The sequence below is a fragment of the Hirundo rustica genome, chromosome 2 (assembly GCF_015227805.2).
Source record: "Hirundo rustica isolate bHirRus1 chromosome 2, bHirRus1.pri.v3, whole genome shotgun sequence".
NCBI classification, from domain to species: domain Eukaryota; kingdom Metazoa; phylum Chordata; class Aves; order Passeriformes; family Hirundinidae; genus Hirundo; species Hirundo rustica.
The window spans coordinates 56,947,461-56,972,795 of NC_053451.1; the positions used below are offsets into that span (position 1 = coordinate 56,947,461).

Genomic DNA, 25,335 nt, shown 5'->3' on the forward strand with positions numbered 1-25,335 from the left:
TGACAGATGGTAGCAAAATATTCCTTTTATAATGAAACCTGCCGAAGGAGACTGCTTGGGGCCTCAAAAAATATAATTTGCCAAATAAAGATAGGTCTCCAGGAAAGAAAGGAAATACTGTAATGCAGTATATATTAAATAATTTTCCTCAGGCATCTGGTGATCAGTGGTTTTTTCTCATGTCAGAGAGGTGACCTGTTTTTTTCCCAATTATTTATTGCCTCATTCACCTTTGTACTCTTAAAAGTCTTGTTTCTGTGGGTTGACATAAGTAGTGCCTCTAAAAAAGTGTAAATTAACTGCATGAGGATTTGTTGTAGAGGCTTCATAGGTACAAGATTTGTATCTGCAGTATGCTGTCAGATTCTTAAAGTTTTCTCTTATGCTATAATTAGCCCAGTTTCTGGGTGAATTTCACACCCGTTTTTTAGACCCAATTATGCCATTTCTCTTAAACCACTATTAATTCCTAGAAGCATTGCTACTGAATTCTGGTCTACTTTATGTGACTATGCACACCCTGTATATTCTCATGGGTTGTGCAAACTTCTTTGGACAGCTTAATACATCAGAGTGATCTGATTTATCTTCTGTGAGGCAGGTAGCATTGGATGGCAGAAACCTCTCCTTTTAAAGCCTCCAAGAACCTTCAGCTTTCTTCTAAAGCCAGTGGTTTGCTGAGTATCTATCTTTGCCACTCATTTCCTCAGGCTTCCCCATAAAAACTTTTTTACTCTTTTATCTTCTGTTCCAACATACAGCTAAGGAGGAGTTGATGTGACTTCCTTTAGCATCTATTTACACTGTCCTATAAACCATACAAAACATTCGGCACAGGCTCAAATCTAGGCATTAAATGAGAATCCATCTGTTTGTTGCTCCCAATGGGATTATAGTTTCTTTCTCTGCATCACTGCTTGACAAAACTTCTAATCCCACCTGAAACTGCGAGTGTGCTGTGTTTGGGGCCTGTCATATCGAATACACACCTCTCTGCTCCCACCTTCCCCTCTCAGAAGTTGCTATTTTTAGACTGCTTTTCTATCTCTGATGAAGTCAAAGTTACATCTTAACCTATACAAGCTCTGGTGGCATATACTGCTCTGTTTTTCTGCTGTAGTAACACGAAATCTCTCATCCAGCTCTGTTCTGGTCTGTAACCCCCTTGTCATTACTGCCCCTTAGGAGAAAGTCATGTAAACACCTTTTATTTCAGTTTCTTGCCTAGGTTTCCTTTCACTGCTTTTGGATGTTCTGGCCAGCAGTAGATCAGAATTTGCATTAGCCTTTGGCTCTGTCAGGAGGGGAATCAACAGAGCTGGACAATTTAGAGCATGCTGCTGCTGCTATAATGTGCCTTGTGCACTACAACACTACAGGAGTATTAGTGGCGAGGTGATGTAGCTGCCAGAACACCCAGGAACACCATTATTTTAAGAGGGGATCACTGCCAACTCTTGAACTGCGGACACCCTAAACTAAAGTACGCAACCAAAAAGTTATTTGATTGCTACTAACTAAAAAGCCAGCAAAGGCTGACATGTGCACAGCTACTGTGCATAGATCTGTGGGAGAAATGCCTCAGGTGGCCATTACATGTGCAACAAGCCCCAGATGACCCAATGGACCTCACGCCTCGTTCGGTGTGGGCAAGGGCCTGGCAGAGCCCCTTGGTGCTGGGGCTGAGGATGCACAGGTGCATGTATGTCACTTATGTGCACCTAGAGTTCCTTAGCTGATACATGGCAGCTTGTTCTTCTTTGTGACGTGAAGGAGCACTTGAAGCCATGATGCATCTGAGCCATCAGGCGCTGCCCCTTGGAGCAGGCCTATGAAGAACATAGACTACATCACTGGGAGGGTTGGGGTTATGTTTTTTGTTGTTTCTTTTTCTTTCTCAATTAAAAATGAGGAAGCGTGTGACTCTTCTTACCAATCACACAGACTGTGAAGCCTTTAGTCATGCATAAGGAGGCGCATTTGACATATTTTGGAGTTTATGCCTTTTTTTTAGCATGGATTCTTCACACCTTCAGAAATGCCTCAGAGCAACCCAAGCCCAGTGTCACTCTTTTATTGCCAAAAACACTTGCCAAAAATTTTGGAGTAAGGCACTACACCGTGGGAATGTCCTAAATGAGCCCCATAATTTTACAAAATAGTATATATTTGCTGACATTTAAGGCTGCCCAGTCCCACACAACCTCCAGCAGCTTACCTTGATTCCCTCAAACAGAACGAGAGCACCATTCTTCACAGTCCCACCTCACACCACTGTGTCTCCAGCACCATGCTCTCTGCTTCCAAGGTTTTGCATGGAACTGATGAACATTTCGCAGAGCAGATGCAGCAGTGTGAGTCACTGCCTCACCGAGGAACAAGTTATTGCACATTGGCTACTCCATGGAAACAGCCCATGGATATGCTTGGGTATTGTGCAATACACTCTAAGGCCACTTGCAAGCCTTGAAAATAATTTATTTATTGTACTTATGCCTAATCACCTCACTGCCTGGGTACTTCTGATGGAGCATCTGCTATGTGATCTCTCAGATGAAATTTAGGTGGTTCAGGCCACCTGATTCCAGAAAAAAGGAGCTCCGAGTAGAAGCCTTGACTTGTTTGCCATTCAGTTTGCTGCTCTTTCAGTCCCTAAAACAAGACAGCTTTATGCAAACCACCTGTTAGGAACGGTCTTCCCGAAATGCGCCGACCCCCAAAACGTGCCTGAGAATTGTTTGGGATGGGCCAATGCCATGCCAGGCACTGTTGGAAGAGTGTAACAGGGCAGAGGGTTGTGCTCTAGTAGCTAGAAATGTTGTTAGTGACTGCTAAATTTACTCTTATGGCTGTAGCTGAGTGTATCCATCCATGTTCCCTGGAGGCGGTCTTGGTTTACAGCTTTAATAGCTACAAAATGTGAGTTTTCTGACCATCCCCACGCTTTATGGCACAACCTCGTCAGCTATTATAATGAAGAAGCATTAGCAACAAAATTATTACTTACTCTGCAAGCAAAATTTCTCTTCTTGTCAGCATTTGGCATAAAGGTAGTTCAAAATGTGTCTTAATATTCTGTAAACAAATCAATTATTTATAATTGTCTTGTCTTTAGATATGAATTAAAGTAACGATTTTTTTTAATAGAGTTGAAAGGAAGCAGACAAGTTTAATCAAGGTAAATGAAATCTACATGACCACCTGTTCATTTTTTTTAAACTTTATAGGAAATCAATGTATTGACAGTAGCATTGGTCAACCAAGACAGAGAAAAAAACTCAGAGAAACGAAGCCCCGGCCTAAAATCAGAGAAAGAGGCACTGTTAATAGGTAAGATAACACCAAAGAATATTTTTGAGAACAAAATGCCTTCTAACAAGTTTCTGCTTTGCATACATAGTTACACAGATCTTCGTGCTCGTACAAGTAAAAAAGGAAAAAAACATAATTTTTTTTTTTAATCTGTTCAGAATGGTTTTTAGTAAGAAGAAGCCTAAAATATGAGTGAACTTTGCCTTTCTGAAAAATTCTGCAGTTTAATGAAAGGATTTCAGGTATGAAGAAAATTGCAGGATCTACATTTAGACGTGCAGCATGAATGTATGATGACTTTATTTACATCAAGATTTAGCAGGCCAGAGTTGTGTAGCTTTTTCTATGATTATTAGACAAAGTGGTGAAGGAGAAGGAGATGGAAATAATATTAGTAAACTACCAAGCAAAAAATACATATACTGCATGTATTAAGCAAGCCAGATTTATGCCTTTGACATTAGGTAAGGGAATTAGCAATATGAATATTTATAAAGAATACCACAAGGACTGTCATACCCTTTACATAGAATAAAAATTTTAAATAAACTTTTAAGCAGTTCCTAAAGCTAAAGCTTAAAGGCAGTGGGCCAGCTAACTGGTATCAGGCATTTAGCCCCACAGAGCTGGCTGTGCCCGTGCTACCCTTGGAGGGAACATGCGCCATTTAGACCCGTGCATATTTTGCATTTGGTTTAAGCGGGGCAGGTTTTCAGGGGGTACGAAGGCCCACAGTTCCAACGTGTAGCCTGTGGCGTGACAACAGATATGTTGACCTGAAAGAACAGGTTTATTTTCTTTGGTTTGGTCTTTTCACAAATCAGTGGTATCGTGATAAATGATAGTTCCAAAACTACCATAGTTTGTTTTAATGCAACTCATTTTCATCACCTGGGCACCAGGAATATTGCTGGTTTGTTGCTGAGGCACAGATTCAGCAATTCACAAGTTCAGTTCACCCCAAAGAGGTCATTTGAAAGTGAAGAATATATTTAAATGTTACGGTGCTTAGTACACGAACTCCCTGTGACTAGTGATATGCAAAACAGTGGAATGTATAGAAATATATGACTTGATTGAATTCTGCTTATTATAGTTAAATCTGAAACTTTTAATTGCAGGGGACAGTACTTGATTTTTTCGAAGTTCATACTGTGAGATAGCAAGCATGGGATTTTAAGAACAGAATAACAAACTTTTTTCTAGGTCACTCACTATTTGACTATAACAAACAGTGGCAGTGTCCCAAAGTGGGACATCCCATACAACTGCCGTTCAGTGGCACACTCAGATAAACAGAATGACCTCAGCTCAGATACAACTGGTCGTAATACCCTCACAACTGACTCACTGTTACTGTTCAAAGATTAAAGATTCCTCAAGATGGATTTCATGTTATCTCTTCCTCTGAGGCATGATCAAGTGTGGCAAGGGAAAAATGAGCCTTGCCTCAATCCATCCACTAAGTTTTTCTATATTTTAAAAAATACAATGTTGTCTTAGAGGAAAAGAGCATTAAAAAAAAAAAAAAAAAAGTTATCATGGAACGCCAGTCAATAACTACAAAATATTGAAAAATTACTTATTATTTACATTATATGAAAGAGCTCACTTTGAATGTCCTGAATTGAAACTTCTCAGGAACTACATAACTGATGCAATGACACTGGTAAAATGTGATTTAAGTACAAATTGGATTTCCAGTCATGTCATCCAAGTGTGATGGTCTCGGCTTTTCTTCTAGAGCTCTTGTGTGGTTACTTGTAGTCACCCACTGCACAAAAAAGGTCACTTCTGGTAGGACTTGCCATAGCAAAAAATTTATTACACGCCCCTCCTTAGGCAGGACCAGAAATTTGTAAATGCTGTTTTAAAAGGGGAGGAGGAAAAAGGTGTTCTTTCCAAAGACAGTCTAAAATGCGTTAAATATTGCTTATCAGTTTCAACCATGGCCAGTACTTGGGGAAAAATGAAATCCAAGATTATCCTAATTCATTCAGTATCAAGAAAGCAGTGTGGCCTGCATTACACAAGATACAGTGACCCACTTTTATCATTTGTAAGCATTTTTAATCCTGGTGTTTATGATTTAAGTATAAGAAACTTCCCCTAGGGTGGTTCAGCTAAGAAGCCCATCCAAAGAGAGTTGAAAATATTTGTTCTGATTCTTACAGTTCAGCTCTCCCCAAACAGCAAGTAACACACACGCCGTTTTGTATTTTCGCTGTTTGCTTAGAAGAGAAGAAATTGGATAGTGCTTTGAATAGCAATACTGATGCCCCAAATCTTGTTTTCTCTGGTCATCATTATTAATGCCACTTGATTTTCATTCCAGAAAATATCTCTAGACTTAGATCCTGACTCCTTCTAAGCCACTTTTAATTCCCATACCTTTTATAATCATCCTGAGAACAACAATGAAGATAGACATAACATGCTCTCTCTTAATAAAAAGTAAATAAGCAAATATGTCATAAAGCATTTGTGTTTTCTTCAGCGGCAGTTAGGGGTAATACGGATTAAATACTTTTCATAACCAGCGTCTGCATAATTACTAGAAAAATTTGAGGGACTGAGAATTCTGACACAATCGTATGAAACATTTTCACAACAGAGAATCCAGTGAAGGGGAAAAAACAATAATTTTACCATTTCAATATCCAAAATTTTATATTGGTAAATCAAGCATAAAATTAGTAATTGAAATGCTCTCAGCAAGGCTTTGTTTAGAAATTCCTTTATTCATCAGTATATTATCTTGGTCACTTGCTTGCTAACTGCTGTCATTCCTGAAGATGAGCTATTGTATTTAGTATGTTACTATGACTGTATTAAAAATGTGCCGTTTTGTTATGTTTATTGGGTTGTGCAAGGAAAAATACAAATCATAATTCATAACTGAAAAACTTGCAAGAACAGAATCTTCAGAATTATTTTGCCTATTTTAATGATACAGTGTCTGAGGTAATTTTAATACTTTGTGTCTGTTTGTTTTTAATACAGGTATCATATCCACATTTCTTCACGTCCACCCTTTTGGAGCCAATATAGAGTATCTTTGGTCTTATATGCAGCAGTTGGACTCTAGGGTAAAAAAAAATTTAATCAAAACCTGTTTTCTCTTTAGAAATATTGTATTATTCTTTACTGCAGGTTAAACTCTTCGTGCAATTCCATTAGAAAGATAATGGGATATGGGGCTTGGGGGTTTGCAGTCTTTATTCATTGCAAATTATAGTGCACGTGCTTGTGTTGAGGTCCTTGCCTCACGCTGCTTAGCTATCCTTTGTGGCACAGAATAGCAGAGCTCCAAATGGCAAGGACTAGCCACTGATTTTATGACACATGATTCAGAAATATAGCTATGGAGAAAAAAAACAGAACAAGAGGCTGGTGTGGCCATGGCCATCAAACTGCAGTTTTTGGAGATGGCCCTTTTTTCTTTGAAAGGTTGTTAGTTGTGTGTCACACTGAACTGAACCTTCATGAACACAGGAACGGACCATGTTGCACGTCCTTTGTCTCCATGTGGGAGCAGAGATGACCACATAAAGGAATCGGGTGACCCTACTAATTTCAGTGAAGCTGTGGCCAAGACAAAAGTGAGGCCGATACAAAACAGTGTGCAAAGTGCTTAATGCATCAGTTCATACAGTCCACAGTCAATACATACCTGTAGGATAAGATTCTTTGACTTTTCAATATCTGCTGCAGAATAAGATAAAATCAAGCCCCCAAGTGGGTCTATTCCTCTGCACTGAATATTAGGCAAGTGATGGGTGAGAAGCTCAAGTGTGAAATGATCATGTTAATGGTACTCTAAGGGCTAAACAGAAGCTCTGCAGGATGCCAGGCTGCAAGAAATACTTAGCAGATGCAGGGGTCACCCTGCGGCCAGCCACGGCTCTGCGCCACGTCTGCCAATACTTGGATGATGGTACTTTCCCAGACCTTCTTGCAACACAACTCCTTTGATCCTGGTAATGTTTTCTTCCTGAACAGCCCCTTCAGCCCATAGCTAAGATGAGCTTCCCAGTGCTTTGATGGGCTGCTTTGATGGACTGCTTCATGTTTCTGGATGATCCTCTATCCTTCCTATGTTTCTACAAGAAAGTGTAGAGCTAATTCAGAGGAGATACTGAGCTAGAAGTTCACTGGAATTACAACAGGCTGCACTGATGAGTGAGGAAGGATGATGAATTTGTTAGGCACTGCCTTCAGGCCATGGCAACTCAGGTTTGCTAGTGCTTTACAGCCCACTGCCACCCGCAATGAAAAGAGAGTAGGATATGGGGGTGGGAGAAAGAGGTGAGAAACTGGCGAATTTCAATTCTTTTTTAAATGTCTCATTTTATCAAGACCTGATGAATCCAGAGCTTCATACCTCCAGCCATTCTTCTGCTTCTCTGTGCCCCTGCCACATGTGCACTTTGCACTGTCTTGTCCTGCATCAACCAGTCGGTCTAATCTCCTCAGCTATCTTTCAAGTCCTTGTTTAACACAGCATTTGGCTAACGTTCAACTGCTTTTTCTCCTGGATGACCTCTTCAGCTCTGTATCTCGAGTGAAAACAGCAGTCATCCAAAATATGAAGTCTCTGGGCTCCAGCTCTACTGCTCATTGCTTTTGCCCAGTGAGCTCTTCAACATTCTCACTCTGCACTGCTGTGGTCCCTTCTTCTGCATGACTGTGGTCTCTGTCCTTGAGTTTTCGCTCACATGAGTAACATGTGGGCTTCTGTGAGGCTGCCAGGATCAAGCTCTTGACTTGCGAACAGAGCCCTCAAGGAAGGAGCATTGTCTCCCTCTCTGCAGCTACCGACGGACCTACCTACTGCATAATAAACACAAGCTGCAAAATTTGACCTCGTTGGTTTATTTTGGAAGCAACTGCTTGTAGAAACAAATTACTTTTTAATAGCATGATCCAGAGATGCAATCTCAGAGATGAATTTCAATTACTTTCCATGGTTAGCCTGTCATTCCTCGCCTGAACAAGAATGATAAGGTCAGCATACCCGTGTGGGCTAAGGGCTCAGTGTAGAGCTTAGATACATTGCACAAAAGTAACCAGACACCCACTGCTGCCATGTGAGTACTTAAAAGATGGATTGGATCACGCTGAGGTTTTAGACTGCCTCCAACACTGCATTTCGGTGCCACTTTTAACAAATCATTTGCTCTTTCTGCTACACTAACCTCTACAGAAAAATGACAGGCAATAGACATTTTTTGCCCCTCTTGGGTGTACTGAGGTGTAATTAGCACATTTTATGTTTATATACCGTTTTAAAAAAGAAAGGTTTCACCATGGAAGGTTTTTACTAGTATGAATATACAGAAATATCATTATTTCCAGAGAAGCCTTTCAAACCATGGAGATACCTGTGGATAGCAGGCAGCACTCACAGATTTCTTTGCTGTTCCTTTCATGACCACCACTTTAGATGCAGTAGGATAAAATCGCTCCTATTCCATGAATGTTCATTTCTCGACTTCCCTAATGATACCAGGAAGGTTGCCTTTGTGAAAGTGTTTTCTGTAATGAGAGCATCTTGCCTGTTAGGAAGGTGAGCAGTCATTAAGGTTTCAAAATGATAAAAACATCATGACCAATGCAGAACTGGGAACTTTACTGCTTAATTATCTGGGGCTGCTGCCCTGGGTAAGACTGAGGGAAGATGCCTCCATGGATAGTCAGCCTTCAGTATCAACACGGAGCTGATTAAAGGAAAGAGAAAGACCGATGGAGCTGGGAGAAGAATTCAAAACTGCATAGGATGAGAAGAAGAATAAGGTCCCATCTGCTTCCTCCTCTTCACAAGAACACCCATGACTGTTGTTTTTAGTTGGACTTCAAGACACAATGTGGCTACAGCCCCAGCATGGCAGTTGTCATTGCTTTACAGTGGGATGCCACCTACAAGAGCAAAATCATTCCTGCAAGGAATCTGCACTTGCTTTGGAGCATGGAAGGTCATGACAGGCTAAGGCTAAAAAAAAAAACAGCCTGGATTTGTCTCCTCTGCACCCCTGTTATATCTGTTCTTAATGTTTCATCTTTACAAGCTACAGGGAAGCTTTCTCACTTTAATTTTACCTTTGTTTCTTTCTCAGATCTCTGCAAATGAGATAGAAATGCTTTTGATGAGACTGCCACGCATGTTTAAACAAGAATTCACGGGTGTAGGAGCAACACTGGAAAAGAGGTGGAAGTTTTGTGCCTTTGAAGGAATTAAAACTATCTGACTGTGACTAGTAATGAAGCTATGCAGAAGAAGAATTCCTAGAGCATGGCAGGGTTCTAAAGTATTAAAGTAAGAAATTTGGGTTTGGGCACATAGTAGTATGTTTTCAAAGTTATCCAAGCCTAATTTTAGTTACATTTGTGACGTTCTCTTGTGAGTGGAAATGTAGTTGTGCACCAGTTCCTAAAATAAAGTTAAAATTTTTTAAAAAGTTTCAAAATGTGACAGATTGTTTCCTATGAAAACTGAAGAAAGATACCACAGTCATAATGATTTCAAAATACTACATGTCCTACATCTGAGAAAAGCTCATTGAGCAAACAGTTAAGGAGAAAGATTGCCCGGTTATGGTCGCTAAGCTACAGCGATTTATATGTAATATGTAGTAGAACTCATTAAGTTTTGTTATAGGAGGTTCTTTCTGTTTAGTAAGAGAATTGAGTAATTTTACAGTGAGGAAAAGCATACCAAAAGAAAACTTGAAGATGTGTCTGAAGTTATTGTATTTTGTAAATTAAGTTATATGCTGTACCAGGGATTTTTGCCTTATTGAAAGAGGCCTGAAAATGTGATTGGAGTCCTCAAGAATGCTTTATCAAGAATATTATTTTTCTAATGTAACTATTCTCCATTACAAGTTCTTTTAACATGGATTGCATATCAATTTTCATAAACGTGTAAATAAGGAGGAAACCAGTGTTACCGTATTGTATTTGGTATGTAACATTCAGGTTTATGCATCAAAATAAATATTCAGTTGCATTACTGTTACAGATTTTATAGCAGATATATTAATTTTTATCAATAAATATTACTTCTACCATATTGTTTGTATAAGTATTTCTTCTGACATTACTGAATTTTAATCAATCCAGCAAGAGTCGCCTGGAAATTTTCTTTCCCCTACCTGAACTATTAATTGCAGATAACTTGGTTAAATGAATTATAAATCAAAAAAAGAGCTTGCAATATTAGCTAAGATTAAAATAATTTAAAATATTGGTAGAGGAAGTACCAAATCGGACCTTTGATTTTTTTTTTTTTTCCAACAAGCAGATGAGTAAAAGATGAACACATTCAAATTTCCCATTTTCAGTGTTGTGTTGGGTAAGAACTGTGGTGGGTAAGAAACAGCAGCCCTCTCTTTGTCACACCCCTGTGCAGTCAATGGAGCCAGTCATGAGAGAGCTGGTCCTGTGAAGTGGGGCACCAAGAGCGGGAAACATGGAAAACTGAAACGGATGCAGGGAGTATCCAGATACTTGTCAGAGTGATGTTTCACTCAGGTCCTTCAATAAACAGCAATTAGTGTCAAATGCATTTAGTAGTGAAGGAACCCTCCAACATGGATTTTGGGTACTTTAGGACCCATTTCTCTTATGGCATCTACCTGGAATGTAGAAATATTAAATGAAATGCTAATTGTGTACAAAAGGTGAAAAGAAATTGGCTTAGCAGGTCTATTATGGGAAAAAAATTATGCTTTCAGGCAGTACACACAAAATTTAAAAAATCAAGTACATCTCAATTATGGTTGCTATAGAGGCTGTGATAAGTTACTCAGGTGAAACTAGTAATTATATGCCAGTTATGTTAATGAAAATTAACTAGTTTAATCCAAGTAACAACTCTTTCCTCTCTTGAGATCATACAGTTTCATGAATAATTCTGGCAAAAATGTGTTAGGTCTGACAGCTTGTATTTAGGTACTGTAACAGATGTGTATGGATGCAATATAGGCTGAGGAAAAGAGAAGTGAGAAAACTTTCACCTCAGCATACTCCATGTCATACTTATTCATTATATTCTGTCCTTCCTTTCCCTGTGTTCTTCTTTTTTTTTCCCTTTAGATAATTATCTCTCACAAAACAACTTCAAATCCAGACAGTCAGAAAACTTTTTTTTTGACAGAACCTTGTAACTTAATCACTATATTTGTTTGACATGTGTTTTATGTGGGTTTTTTTGTGGTTGTGTGTTTGGTTTTTTTTGTTTGTTTGGGTTTTTTTTTTGTTTGTTTGTTTGTTTGGTTTTTTTGTTTTTTTTTTTAATTGGGTTTTTCATGTCTGTTTAGACCATCAGAGCTTTAGAAGGGTACCTTTTTGTCCTTGTATAGTATCAGCTAAAAGGCTTCACTGGCTTTTAGATACTGCCAAATAAGATCTAAACTTTGAGTAGGAATAGCATGTAGGCATCCTGTCATATTGTCATGTATCAGAGAACTTGAAACCCAGGGAGATCCTCAGTGAGTATCAGGTTGGGCCCAAGAACTAGCTTTAACTTCTTGTGGTTTGGGGCAAACTGGATTAAAATGTTGAGCTCTGTCATTTAGGTGCTGAAATGTCCCTATGATGATTCTTGGGGTGTCCAGCTGGAAGTTCTGCAGATAATACGATGAGATTAATAATGAGAAAGCTGCTTTTGATACAGTGGGAGTTTTTTTGTTTTGTTTTGGTGGTGGTTTTTTTTTTTTTTTGTGGGTTTGGTGTTTTTTGTTTTTTTTGTTTTTTTTTTTTTTTAATATATAGGAAAGCCACCTAGACTGGACATTAGAGAGTATTTCTCTACTGAGATGGTGACCGAACATTCCATCTGGAATGGTCTTCTAGAAAGGTGATCAATGCCCCAAGGCTGTCAGTGTTTAAGGACATTTGCACAATGCCTTTAATGACATGATTTAACTTTTTGTCAGCTCTGACGTGGTCAGGCAATTGAATTAGATGATCCTCATAGGTCCCCACAAGGCCTAAAGCAAGTTTCTGCAGCTGAGTCAGGCTGAAGGAAGATGCACATTTGGCAAAGACTCAAAGCCAGTTACACTTAGCAGGATCTTCACAAGGGTAGTGGAAAAAGAAAAGGAAAAAAAAAAAGGGCCAAAGAGGTATCACATCAGGCTGACCATGAGCTCAAGAGATAAGACTGAGCAACAGCCTGGCATAGTTATGGAAGTTATGGAAGAAACTGCAAGTTATGGAAGAAAGTTACAGCAGTGCCCCTCTTTTTAAAACAGGGACTAGTGGAGTGGGAGAAGATTTGGTTTCTAACAGCCCAAACATGCTGAGGGCATTTTGCACAGAGTTGTAAGGTGGGTTGGCCTGAACTCCTCCCAGGAGAGATTTTCTGACCATCCTCAGCTTTGAACTGTCTTGGACTGGTGGCAGGGGTGACTTTCATCAGCTTAGAGGGGCCAGCCTCTTACTGCACTGTATCTGATTCCCACTAGAAGGATTAAGAGATACGCTGTGCAAAATCTCTTGGACAAATGTGCATTTAACCCTGCACATTCAAGGGAGATAAGTGTATCCTCTTTGTTAAACTGCATTTTGTGTTCACAAGAGATGTTTTATGTTTGATCATGTTTGATGAAGACTGTTTTATCCCCATCACTGAAAAGGAAATTCTCTAATATCTCCTCATACATAGGGAGTCAGTTGTTTATCGAAGTGTGTGTGTTTAGGGCAAAACTTGCATTTCGGGACTGCCAGAGCATCACACTCACTTAAGGAAGAAAATCCTGTAGCAAGCTATGCTACATTTAGCTACACATGATGTGCAGCAAATGCTGCGGTATCTAAAGCTAGAAAATTGGTTGCAAGAGCATTATGGGTGGCTTGTTTAAGTAAAAATTCTGGTCTTGCAAGCACTGTTTTATTCAAAATCAGATTGGCTTTGACAGCCAGTGTTAGTATGACAAAAATATTCTGGGATTATATGAGTTGATTTGGGGAAGGAGATTTGGAGAGAGAAGGAGGGAAGGGAGAGAGTTGTCTTTGGGTATTCATTTGGTGCCTCTGACACCAGTAATTAGCCAGGTCTGATGTAGAACTTATGTACATTTTTTTTCCACTTAACAAATGCATCTCAGTGTGTTCATCACTAAAAGTGTGAGGCTTTTTTTTTTTTTTTTTTTTTTTGGGGGGGGGGGGGTTGGGATGGGTGTGTGTGTGTGAAAAGGTACAAGTTGTTCCTTGACTTGTAACTCTGGTTACCCTGCTAAGTTCTGCTGCTTTTTTTGCCTTAAATTTTCCCTCAAAGAGAAAGTAGAAACAGTATCAAATTCTTTCTGGTTCTGTGTGTGACTGCTTGGATGGCAAAACCTGACTACGTATTTACTGATTAATGTTTCAAGAACAAATAAGTCAACTGAAAAAGCAGCCAGAACCGGATATTATGCTTACAAGGTACAGATACTCTGACTATACAAACCCATTACATTGGATTTGTAAACAAAATCAAATAGATATGCTCAGGAGTACCTTTGATTAAGTGTTTTGCCTCACCCTGGGTAACACTGTGCCTGTCCAGATTTAATAGGCTGACTCCATTGTCAGATGCCCTTTCAACAGGAATATTTGTGAGGCAGCAAGAGGAAAAAGGTATATATTCCTCTCAACCTACCAGACAGCATTCCTGCAATCATACCACAGATATATTACAACCATTTGCTCAGACTTCTGGCTGGTAAGTATTTCTTGCCAATTTATGTATGTTTATACACATAACATTGAAGCCTAAAAAAAACCATGGACTTAGACTGTTCGTATCTTAGCCATGTCACTGTTAATTCTGTAGTGATCCCAATATCATATGGTAGATTAAAATACACCTGCCATAAAAGAAGTCAGCCATAATCAAGGTTACCAGCTGGTGAAAAAGATTTTTTTTTTTTGCTTGATATTTCCTCAGAAGAGATTAGTTTTGTCATAATTGGGTCCTAACTTCCTAACTTCATTATTTTCTGGCTTCTTCTAGCCAGTTTTGCTTTTCCCTGCAAGATTAAATAATCCTTTAGTACTGCATATTTTCTCCCTGTGAAGATATTTATATATTGTAGTCTATTTACTTCGCAGTATTCTTTCTCATAAGCTAAACAGATTGAGTTTTTAAGTGTTTTGCTATAAAGCATTTCTCTTCTCTTCCTCAAATCATTGCATCCTTTCTTTTTTTTTAATATCCTTTCCAATATTTCAAAACCTGCTTAAAAATGCGTGGAGAAAAACTGTTACTTGAATCAAACTGACCAGTTTACAGCATACAGACATGCAGCCACATCTCTGCTCCAATTCCACTCTTTTCCACCTGTTCCTATCAGATTATGAGCTGATCACAATGTCAAAGCAGTAGCACAAGTGAATTGCTGTTGGGTCATTTTCTCCATTCTGGTGTAACAGATTCCTCTGCATAGGTATGTTCCTGTCTGCTAAAGCCTGGTTGTTTTATCCCCACTGACAAGCTTGCTCATGTGAGGCCAAAGGTCTCACCCCACAAGGATATTTTGAGGCTTAGATCCCATGCATAACCCTGTTCTTTGCTATGGGGTAGGTTTGGATAACTCTCAGATGTTTATAGCCTTTCATGAATAAAATGGGGTAATCAGATTTGCTGTCAGGGTGTTGGGATTGCATCAAGCATTCAGAGGGCAATCGCACAGCCTTTGTCTAGACTAGGGTTTAAATGCGTGTCATTAGCACATATTAGCTGATACATTTTAAAAGTCTGATGCAGACGAGGCATAATGCCTTTAATGTGAAAAGCTGGCTGAGTTAGGCCCTTGGGCATTGGCGTTGACACTGGTTTGTCTATTTTAGAATTTTAGAATAAGTTAGCTGAGGGCTTGTCTGCAAAGACCAGTTAATTTGGAAGAAGATAGGCTATGAATTTAAAGCACTGCTCCAGGACTTAAGGCCAGAAAAAGATTCATTCTCGAGTAGTTGCTCTGAAATAGCTCAATATAATAGTAATATACACTTAACTAGGTAAGTTTTCCCTCAGTTTTTTTTTTTTCTTTTTTTTTCAACGTTCCTCAGTAAAAAAACAGTTCCCATATTAGAGTTGTTGTATTTAAAAATTAACCCTTTGCTACATTACTGTTTTTATCACTGCTCCTTACTGAATACAGCTGATTAGCCTGGTTGTGTCTGGGGAGGAGGCTGGAAAACTTGTACACTCTGCAGGTCTGATTGTTGACGTTAAAAGCTGACTTGCATTTCACAGGGGGAAGACATGGTACGCTTGTGAGAGGAAATGTGAGTGAAGCAACAGAAGACCATAAAATAGGATTAAAAATAGAGACTGGAGGGATTTTGTTAGAACCTGGCGTTCCATCAAATAAAACCCACGCAAATCCCAGGACATCCCAGAAGCCTGTTACAAACTAAGAAGGGGAACAGGGAAGAAGAAGAGATAAAATTTCATAGTAAAAATCATTGTAAACTATGGGTGTATTGAATTTATGAGAGTTTGTGCATTTCCTCAGCTGGTTCTGCCCATGGAGTCAGCTGCCTTGGTTGTTGTGACTTAGACTCTGTAAAGAGGAACCATCCAAAATTATTCTAGCAGTTGGCCTTATCCCAAAAATAAGCTCAGATAATACTAACTTCCAATTGCAGAGGAGCTTCTCCCTGTGAGAAAAATCTGCATCTCTAGCTCTACAGTTCATTGTTTGATAATGATGTTAAGAACAATATTTTCCTTGTCCTTGAAGGCAAGTGAGAATATATATTTCTAATGGAGAGCAAATATTTGCCAAGTAATCAGAACTCATTTCAAGGTATCATTTCCACCCCTCCACTCTGACTGGCTGTCACCTCGGTTAAACTTGTCATGTTGGTTAGATGGAGATAAAAAAATCTGAAGTCTCATCATGGTGGAAAATACACTTTTGTCTTGAGAAGAACAGCCATGGATAAGCATCGTGCCACCTGTTCAAGGCTTATTTGTCTAATAAAGAATTGCAGGGCAGGAGCTGCTTTGCAGGGTGATCCTGGAAGCCAGTTTTGCACAATGAAACATACTGACAGAGAAAGAAGCCAGATGGTGTCTCAACAGCCCAAGTTTTCTAAAACACGTTTCCTACCCTGAGAAGTTTCTGATTGACAGCTCTGGAAACAGATGTTTTATCTGTCCACAGGGCAGCACAGAGAAGGCATCTAATATTGTCCCAGCAGAGGTCTACAGAAATCACCTGCCATTTCATTTCCATCCCTATGAAGTCCTTGCTTCATCTGTCCAAACTGCAGAGGAAGGGGACATCTGCAGAATGCACATTTGACCCTAATTTGAGTCCACAGAACTTCTGCTAGTTAAAACTTTCGTTTCAGGGCTGGATTTGAATCTCTGATCTGTAAAATGGATAAACTACAGTCTTAAGGACATTATCCAATGACAGAGGAGGGGAAGACAGGCTTTCTTGAAGCACAAATATACCCTGGTGACCCCATTCTTCCCCCTCAATCTTCACAGTGAACAAGAGGATTTGGAAGCTGGCAAAGAGGTTCATCCTGTTAGAAAAGACAGAGAAGAGCTCATGTTATATTTACACAGAATGTTTTGAGATGGGTTTTTTAAGTCTAAAGAAATCTCTTCACAGTTTATAGCCGTGAGAGGCTCTTGAAACAAAGGTTAGTACAGGGAAATGGAGAAGCAATGAAAAAAAGAGTATTATCTTTTATGAGTACTTAGTCTTCCCCTTTGAAGAGATTTCAGTGTGGAGGCTGAAATCCTTACTGTTTCAAAGGTTTACAGTCAATAGTAGGAACAAAACAGGATTTGCAACCTTTGTTTCATTTTTGTAGTTTGTGCAGAAAAGTATGGAAAGAAAAGTATGGAAAGAAAAGTGTGGAAAGAAAAGTATGGAAGTATATGCCCAGGAGAAATGGAACTGGGCAGTCACACAGAACTGTTGCTTTTCTGCAGTGCAGAGCTTTTTATTTACAGTAATAAATCCTGGTCAGAAGTTTAATGACCTAAATTGGTCATGCAATCAGGAAATCTGTATATGTTTAGGATTGAGAACCTAAATTTTTGTCTTTCTTTCAAGAATACTGAGATTTCTGTCACATGCAGCATTGGTAAAGACATCAGAGCGTGATCTGGATGGATCTGGGGAAAGAGGCCTGATCAAAGGCCAGCTAGAGATGTGACTGCCACATAGTACATATCCCACAAGCAGTGAACGGGCTAATTTGGCCACAGGAAATACCACGGCTATGATTGCACAGCCTCTGCCCAGTTCAATCCACTCTACTTACTGCTTCCAGGTTAAGCAATATGACATCATCTGGGCTGTCTTCCTCTGGATTTCTTTCTACGGGGTTTCTTCTTCTGAAAAGTTAATTTAGAGGTAGTTCAAGCCTTTTTCCAGGCAGTTAATAAGCTGTACCTTCAATGAGAGACTATGGATGATCTGCAGCAATAGTGGGTGGATCCAAATTAGAGAAAGAACCTGGACAACTTCTGCCTAAATTTGTTACAAAGAAAAAATTACTTTATTTACAATTTCCAAAGGAGAAGGAGCAGAAAAAAAAAATAAATAAATAAATAAAAAAATCCTGAAATAACCAGAATAAGGTTTCATTCCCCAGACCCATTTGGCCCACACCTGTTTCATGTTCCCCAATCTACTCGTGCAACCACGTTCGGAAGAAAAAAAAAATGGTGCTCCAGAGATTAAGTCATGTGAGGAATTCAAAGCTTTGGGAAGGTTATAAAAAGGTCCCTTGCAGGCAAGCTCATGATCAATGCTACTGTTCTTGTGTGTAAGTAATCTAAAGTAAGGTTTTCATTAACTCTCTTTATTTGATGCATTGTGAAATAAACCGAATGAGAATGTTTAGGCTGGCAAAAAAAGCAACACAAAATCCCACAAGAATCCAGCGTAACAGCATACATCAAGAGCTAAGTAACAAAGAAAACAGCTCTGGATACACGAAGTCTGGGTGTTGCAGCTAGGCAAGAGGTGCACACGTTTAAAGCTATGCAGGAGTGCCAAGGCTCTTCTCCTAGCAAAGATGTTAAGAAATCACCACTTTGTGCCATGACATAGAGCATAACTCACTGCTAAAAAGTTCTCTCAAATCAGTTAAATTACACAGCAACATACTGACTTGGGCTAGGACCTTCACTTTTTGACAACTGGGTGTCTGAGAGATGTCACCAAGCAGAGAGAAAGGGAATTTGTGACCAAACCCAACACTAAAGCTACTGAGCAACACTCCGAAACCCAGCCATACAATGCATGTTTTCTGCCAATAATTTACTTTTAAAAGCCATCAATACCAGGATTTTCACTGTTGTGTGGACATAGAGCCAAAGATGTGAGGGATGTCAGCCACTTAACTAACTTTGCAGAATATCCTGTCACTGGGGGTGCTCGCCACTTCATAATAAGCTCCAGAGTGCAGAGCCGAATTTTTCTTTGTCCAGCATTTTATTTGCTGAACTGTTGGATAGGCAAAATGTCCCACTGTCCCAGTTGCCATCACTTTATGCAAGGCTGTACCCGTCCAATGTGTTCTGAGGACACCTACCAGACTGATCCCCCTCCTGCAGCTGCAGGTGCACACCTGGCTTCTCAGCACTCTTAACTCTGGGGTTTCAGACAGTCCTCAGTCTTTTGTGCAGAATTGATTGAGAGCCATGGTCCTCTCAATTCAAAGTATGAGAGTCACTCAATTCAAAGTATGAGAGTCACTCACATCCTGAGTAACTAACATAAGGAAACGGAAGAAACACAGGACTTAAAGTATAGCACATGGACATTCTTCTTGGGATGCTGAGACCTTTAAGAAAGGCTTCTTAACCAGCCTTTATCCCTTCTGCTTGCAGATTGATACAGGATTGATAAGTGCGTGTCAGGTCTCCAGACCATTTGAGTGGACAATAGCTTTTCATTTCCTCAGTGCATCAAGTCTTTTAGTTGGTTCATTATGTGATTTCTGTTTATTTTAGTGCAAGTCATACAGGTAGAGGTGAATACAAAGGAAAAATATCTACCAAGCCACATAATAAAATACAGCTAACAATAATCTTATATGCAGAGGAAAATCTACATATAAATTACAATCTGTCCGATTGACAAAGAAGAAAGGAATGAGCAATTGCAACTGAGAACCCATAAAGATTTATATAAATGGATAACATTCATTAGCCTTGAAAGATGAAAAGCTGCCTACTCAGAGTAATTTTATCCTGATGGACCAAAAGCTACCACTTACTTAAATTTTCATTCAAATATGAGAAACAAGAAGTCTAAACTGTAGTGTCTAATTGAGACCATGGATTGCCAGTACCTAGCTTCAGGAACTGACACTACTCTTACAGTACCTAAATTCAGGAGAGCAACTGTGACTCAAGGCTTGTGCCATATGACTGGAAAAGCAGCTACAAAGCCTCCGTCTGACATCAGTCAGGTAGGGGCAGAATCCAGCCTACAACCAGCAGAGCCCATGGACTGGACCTTGCTTTCTCAGCTCAGTCATGCTGGTAAACAAGAACCAGCTCCCACCTATCACTAGGGACGCTTTTTCAGGCATCATGACAAGAGATGTGAGACTGCAGTCAGCTGAAGAGGAAGAAGCATGAGGAAAGTGCACTTAGTCCTCACTGCAGGTAGCTGCTGGAAAACCAAGGGTTACAACATCCAGCCACTCAGGACTTTACTCACAGCACAGAAAGCTGGAGAATGTTCATTGGCAGTGACCTTATCTCATCCCAGTTTAGCTCTCAAGCAGACAGATCCAGTGCTCAGTCACATCCCCAGTCCTGCACTGCCACCTCATTAAGGGGGTGCTGAGTTTATGAACCCATCTCCAGCCGTGACTCACTGGAAATGCTATAGCACAGACTCACACCAGCCTTCCGATTCCAGTGCAACAAGGAAACAGCTGGAAAATGTTGCCACTTGAGGAGGGTTTTCAGTGGTAGGGACTGTGATGGCTGTTTCCTGGGGTGCTCCTAAATCTGCAGAGCACCTCCTTGGTGCTCCTTGCTACCCTCAAAAGCAACAACACTTCTTGAAGGTTATAAGTCAGCAGAGAACACTGCCACTGGTGACACACACAGGCAGGGCTTATTCACATCATCTACAAAGGAGGTAAGTCACACTAAGGTCGGGTGCTGCAGACAAAGTAAATAGTTTACTATAATGTATGTGGTGAATAATAATGCCAAGCATTAGAACATTGTCATAGAACAAAGGAGAGGACGGGGAAATGTGTGTTTCCCCTGGCTTAAGATTTCTTGAACAATCAGAATCAGGGGAAAATGAAGTTGAGGGGATGTGGGTTGGAAAGGAGCATTCTGAATCAACCTTTTTCTCCTTCTATATCCCAGCCTTATATACAAAATGCAATATACATGAACTGTGTATAAATGAGCAAAACTTGTAGTGCATACCAAATCTGCAATCCAATAATTTGTATTTGAATGTTTTAGCAAAAACTGACTGTGACAACAAACACTTCACAGACTAATTTTCAGATTCATGAGTTTTTGCTTAGTTTGCCTACATGTTCTCTGAGCTCTCTGCCAAAAAATATTTCCTTTCTTGCACTGAAACGTAGCGCTGACATGTGTCAAACTATTTCTTTTGTATGGGCTTAAGCATACTTCTTCCTCTTTCTGCTTTTTGTAGAATCATACATATTAGACACACATCTTTGAGTTTTAATTATAAAATTAATGTAGACAGCAACCAGAAATAAAGCTGACAAATCTAATTTCCCAAGTAACTCAATATCATCTCAGGATCTCTGAGGAAAACAAAAATCAAAAAAAAAAAAATATGTCCAAGGAATTACAAGAATGGTTCTAAAGGGACAAACTTCAAAAAAGAAGAAACGCTGATCAGATTAATAGAGGAGCATATCCCTAACATCAAAATCCATATTTATCACCAGCTAATGTGATGGTATTTTAAACATTACATAACTTTTTATACTGATTCTAATACCAGATGTTTAGGGGTGAAAAGTATCTATCTATCTATCTATCTATCTATCTATCTATCTATCTATCTACCTATCTATCTACCTATCTATCTACCTATCTATCTATTTTGCAAATGCATCTTAAAAGAAAATAATTTCTAAAATAGTTGTTTAATGATCCTATATAAGAGGTTTGGGATATTTCCTTTTTAAAGTACTAATATGCAGCCAACTGTAAAACAAACAGCTTCTGTAAGGATTCAGGATCAATGTATGACGTCAAACCTTAGACTCCACAGAAGCTGATATTCTTCTCCACTGCCAAAATTACAGAAGCCAATTTCTCAGTTAAGCAATGGAAATTGAAACAGTGGGCTGAGAGACCTATGGAAGAAATCCACAAAGCCCTTCCCGCAGAGGAAGCCGCACAGAAGCTGAACAATGTTCATGACAGGATGCTCTCCAAAGTCCTCATCTCTCCTCTGAAGGACTGAGTTGGAGCTACTCCATGGAATGCCCATGGGTCCAGCTCAGCAACCTGCACTGAGCAGCTTCTCCTGCCTGAACCAAACTGCAACAGAAACAGAGAGCCTTGAGACAAAAGCTGGAAGCTTGCAGGTCTGCATGTTCTTTTCTCCTTGGAAAAGAATCTGGGGACCTGAACCTCCATGTCCAGTGCTCCCTAGCGCAGAATCACCCAGGCCACAAAACTGCATGGTACAGCATCCAGTTTTTCTCACACTGCTATGTCTTTTAGGATATGTCCAAACACACCCAAGTCGACAAGGAGGGAGTCATAGAGACACAACAGAAGCCTTTGCCTACCTAGCTCAGAGACATGTAGGTTTTGCAAAGGATGAGGCCTTCGTTTTGGCTCCCAGATGTTGATGGATGAGCAGAGTGTTTAAGTTCCCTTTACAAGCAGTGGAAAAGCAAGCCACTAAATTAGGCTGAGAGAGTTTGCAGTGCCATTCAGCTTCCCAGATGTAGGTGCCTGTTTTAGAGAGAGGTACTTTTATATCCAGCCAGCTGGGTGGCTCCCCAAACTCCACTGACTACATGTATGACAGCAGACATGCAGACACATACAAGTTCACCTGTGTGAGACATAGCTTAGGCTAACATGGACCGTATCTGCCTGCCAGAGCCAAGGTGAACATTGAAACCGACCCACTTAATTTTCCAGTCTACTAAAAAGACTAATCCCATCCAGAGGCAAAAACTTGCTTTGAGGAACTTGTAGCTTTTGGCCTATGGGTCTTGCTGACTTTTCCATCACTATTTTATTTTACACAGTCTCACTCTGAGCTGTGCATGAATGTATCTGGCATGCAAAACTTTTCAGAATGTCTTGAAAGGTTTCATTTGGAAGTGGAATTTATACAAGTGTGTATTAATGATTTGGCATCTTAAAGGGGTTATTTTCAGTGTTATCTTTAACTTCATTAGCATTAAATTATTCCTTAAATTATTCCAAAGAGATTGTGGCCTAATGCTTTGAACCAGTTTAAAAATCCATATGGAGAATTTGTCAAAGTCCACAGATGAGAGCACACTTAAACAATGGAAACAAGTTAAGCAGCTTTGGGAGACCAAGAGATGTTTACCTCAGTTACACAATGTTGACACTTACCTATATTTTTTCTCCACAGAGTGATTTTGCAATCAAAACTTGAACAGGTGGAAATCCATCACAAATACCTAAATCATTTGATAAAACACAATCCACTCAGCTCTTATTTTGCAAGTAATTATTGCCACATGCATGCAGTAAAGCTGAAAATCTTCTAGAAATCAAGTTCAATTTGAACAGGCACTCCCAGGTGGTTTCCACTCCTAAAGAAGAACATAATAGAAAACAGCATCTTGAGAGAAACATTCATCTCCAATAATTTGGCTGTGCCCTGTAAGGTCAGCATACAGACAGCCCAAGTCTCGGGATTGTAATCCATTTCCCTTATAGATGTAATACTAAAGGACAAAATCAAGGAATAATGGGCTTTCTTAATCCTTTATGTGATCCTAGGACTCGCCATAGGAACTACTGGTGCTAGGAGCTTTTAAGTGTAGAAAGTGTGAGGAATGTAGTTATTCTATATAAACCGTTTTAATGAATGTTGTTTATCCTTAGCCAATGTTGCACTGAATCACTGCAAAAGAAAAGGAAGTACAGACAACTGAATGTACACCTAGATTCATCTTTAGTTTAATATGGTCAGAGCAAAATCTTTTAGCTACTGACCAAGAGATCAATTATTATGATCAATGAGAATATATTTGAAGTATTTTTTTAAGGTGAAATCTTTGCCTTGTGAGGTGTTTTTTTATTTAGAGGATGCTTCAGCAGTGTAAACATGACTTTTTGGGAGTTAGAGGATATGTAAGGGACAATTCTGTTACTTACATGAACACTTTCTTTTCCTGTCATGCATTTCCCCACCTCCTGAGGTCTTGCTAAGTACTTTAAAGTTACTGTGGGATAGGGGACAATTGGTATTACCACTATAAAATCTTCCCCCCTGTCTGCCACAGCATGAATCAGAAGTATAAATTGCTGTGCCTAAGTGGGTGAAGGAAGAAATAGACTGTTCCCACTGGAAAGATAAGTGACTGGAAATGAGCCCAAAAATTTGTGCTTAGGAGTCTTAAAACTGGAATACTGCTAGAGTGGATTACCAAGGAAACCAGCAATGAGTAGGAACCAGAGCCTAAACATCTGACTGTTTTCCTGGCATACATTTTGGAAGGATGCAGTGTGCATAAAAAACTTGGATATACTTCACTGCCCATCTCAATAAAGAGACATTTTTTACTAAGCTGCCGTTGAAAAGAATTTCCCACTGGTTTAACCTTTGATTTCTAAGGGTTCTCCTCTCTACACCCAGTGACCCTGGGTTACAGCAAACAGCATCTTCTTTTTGCCTACTGAAGGTATGGTGAAAGAGGAAGGATGAATCTGTGCAATTAAACTACTCCTTATTTTCAGTGGCACAGGACTCTCCATATGTTCTCCTTTGCTCAGAGACGGAGGTGGAATGCCCACCCACCCTACATTTCCTCTTTTGATAAACACTGCCAACATCTTTCCAGGATGCAATTACAACAGTTCTCCCTTGCCACCTCACTGTCTCCATCTTTCCACTTTCTGAAAAGAGTCTTGCTGCTTTTATATATTCTCCAAATTACCGGTACATCTTCCAAGTTTTGCATTTTCACCTGACTTTCAATCCCACCTTCAAGGTTGGTTTTTTTCCACTACACTTGCAAGAACTGGAAATATATTCTAGAAAAATATCTTAAACACCACTAATGATGCCGAGATGGCCAAGCTCAAACCTGTATATATGTGCATACATGCACACATGCAGCTTCTCTGCAAGGTCTACTATGAATGCAGAATTTGCCCTAATTCTGAGAAACTCACTCCTCCACACTCACACATACTCTAATGCACTCCTTCTTGTACCAATCCACCCTCTCCCACGCTGACATATATATTCTCTCTCTCCCTCACCACTCTTTGCCTCTGAGCTAAATTACTCTACTGTGGAAATTGCCATCAACAATTTTCACCCTTTGCTGCTCTTTCAAGGAGTTTATGCAGTGGTGCAATCATGATGCTCAATTAGTTACTTGATATCTTTTGAGCTTTTTCCCAACTATTTGCACACGTGCTACAAAACAGCAATGTTTCTCTTATCATCTCCGTGCACTTAGGGCATGGGCTGAGTTGGATGAGGTTGAATACTTGTGTTGATTTTTTAATCTGAACCAAATGGGTGTTTTTGGCATGATGTTGTTCACATTACAGGGTCTCTGCCCAGCTACAAAGCACCTGCATATTAGCTGTATTTTACATGAAGAAGGTTAGTACAGAGGCTGAAGCAGTGTCCCATGAATTGGAGTTAGCTCTCAGACCCTGGTGCTACCACTAAAAGGATTGATGTCCTGGTCTTTTTGCTCAAGTGTGTAGCACCACCCAGCTGCTTGTTCCCATCCTCACAGCTCATGGTGAAGACTGTGATGAGCAGGCTGAACATTCTGAGTCTGTTTCAGAGTACAGTCAAA

At 39.7% G+C, this 25,335-nt stretch overlaps 1 protein-coding gene across 11 annotated transcripts in view; it reads left to right on the forward strand.

The window, feature by feature from the left end:
- The window catches only part of ENOX1 (ecto-NOX disulfide-thiol exchanger 1), a 357,513-nt gene extending 347,131 nt beyond the window's left edge, over nt 1–10,382 (forward strand). For all 11 annotated transcript variants that reach the window (XM_040055201.2, XM_058419293.1, XM_058419295.1 and 8 more), the window contains 3 exons: nt 3,228–3,330; nt 6,316–6,401; nt 9,429–10,382. In XM_040055201.2, coding sequence (XP_039911135.1) covers nt 3,228–3,330; nt 6,316–6,401; nt 9,429–9,560 — 321 coding nt within the window. In that variant the 3' untranslated portion in view covers nt 9,561–10,382. The remainder of the gene's footprint in view (nt 1–3,227; nt 3,331–6,315; nt 6,402–9,428) is intronic.
- Nucleotides 10,383–25,335: the final 14,953 nt, after the last annotated feature.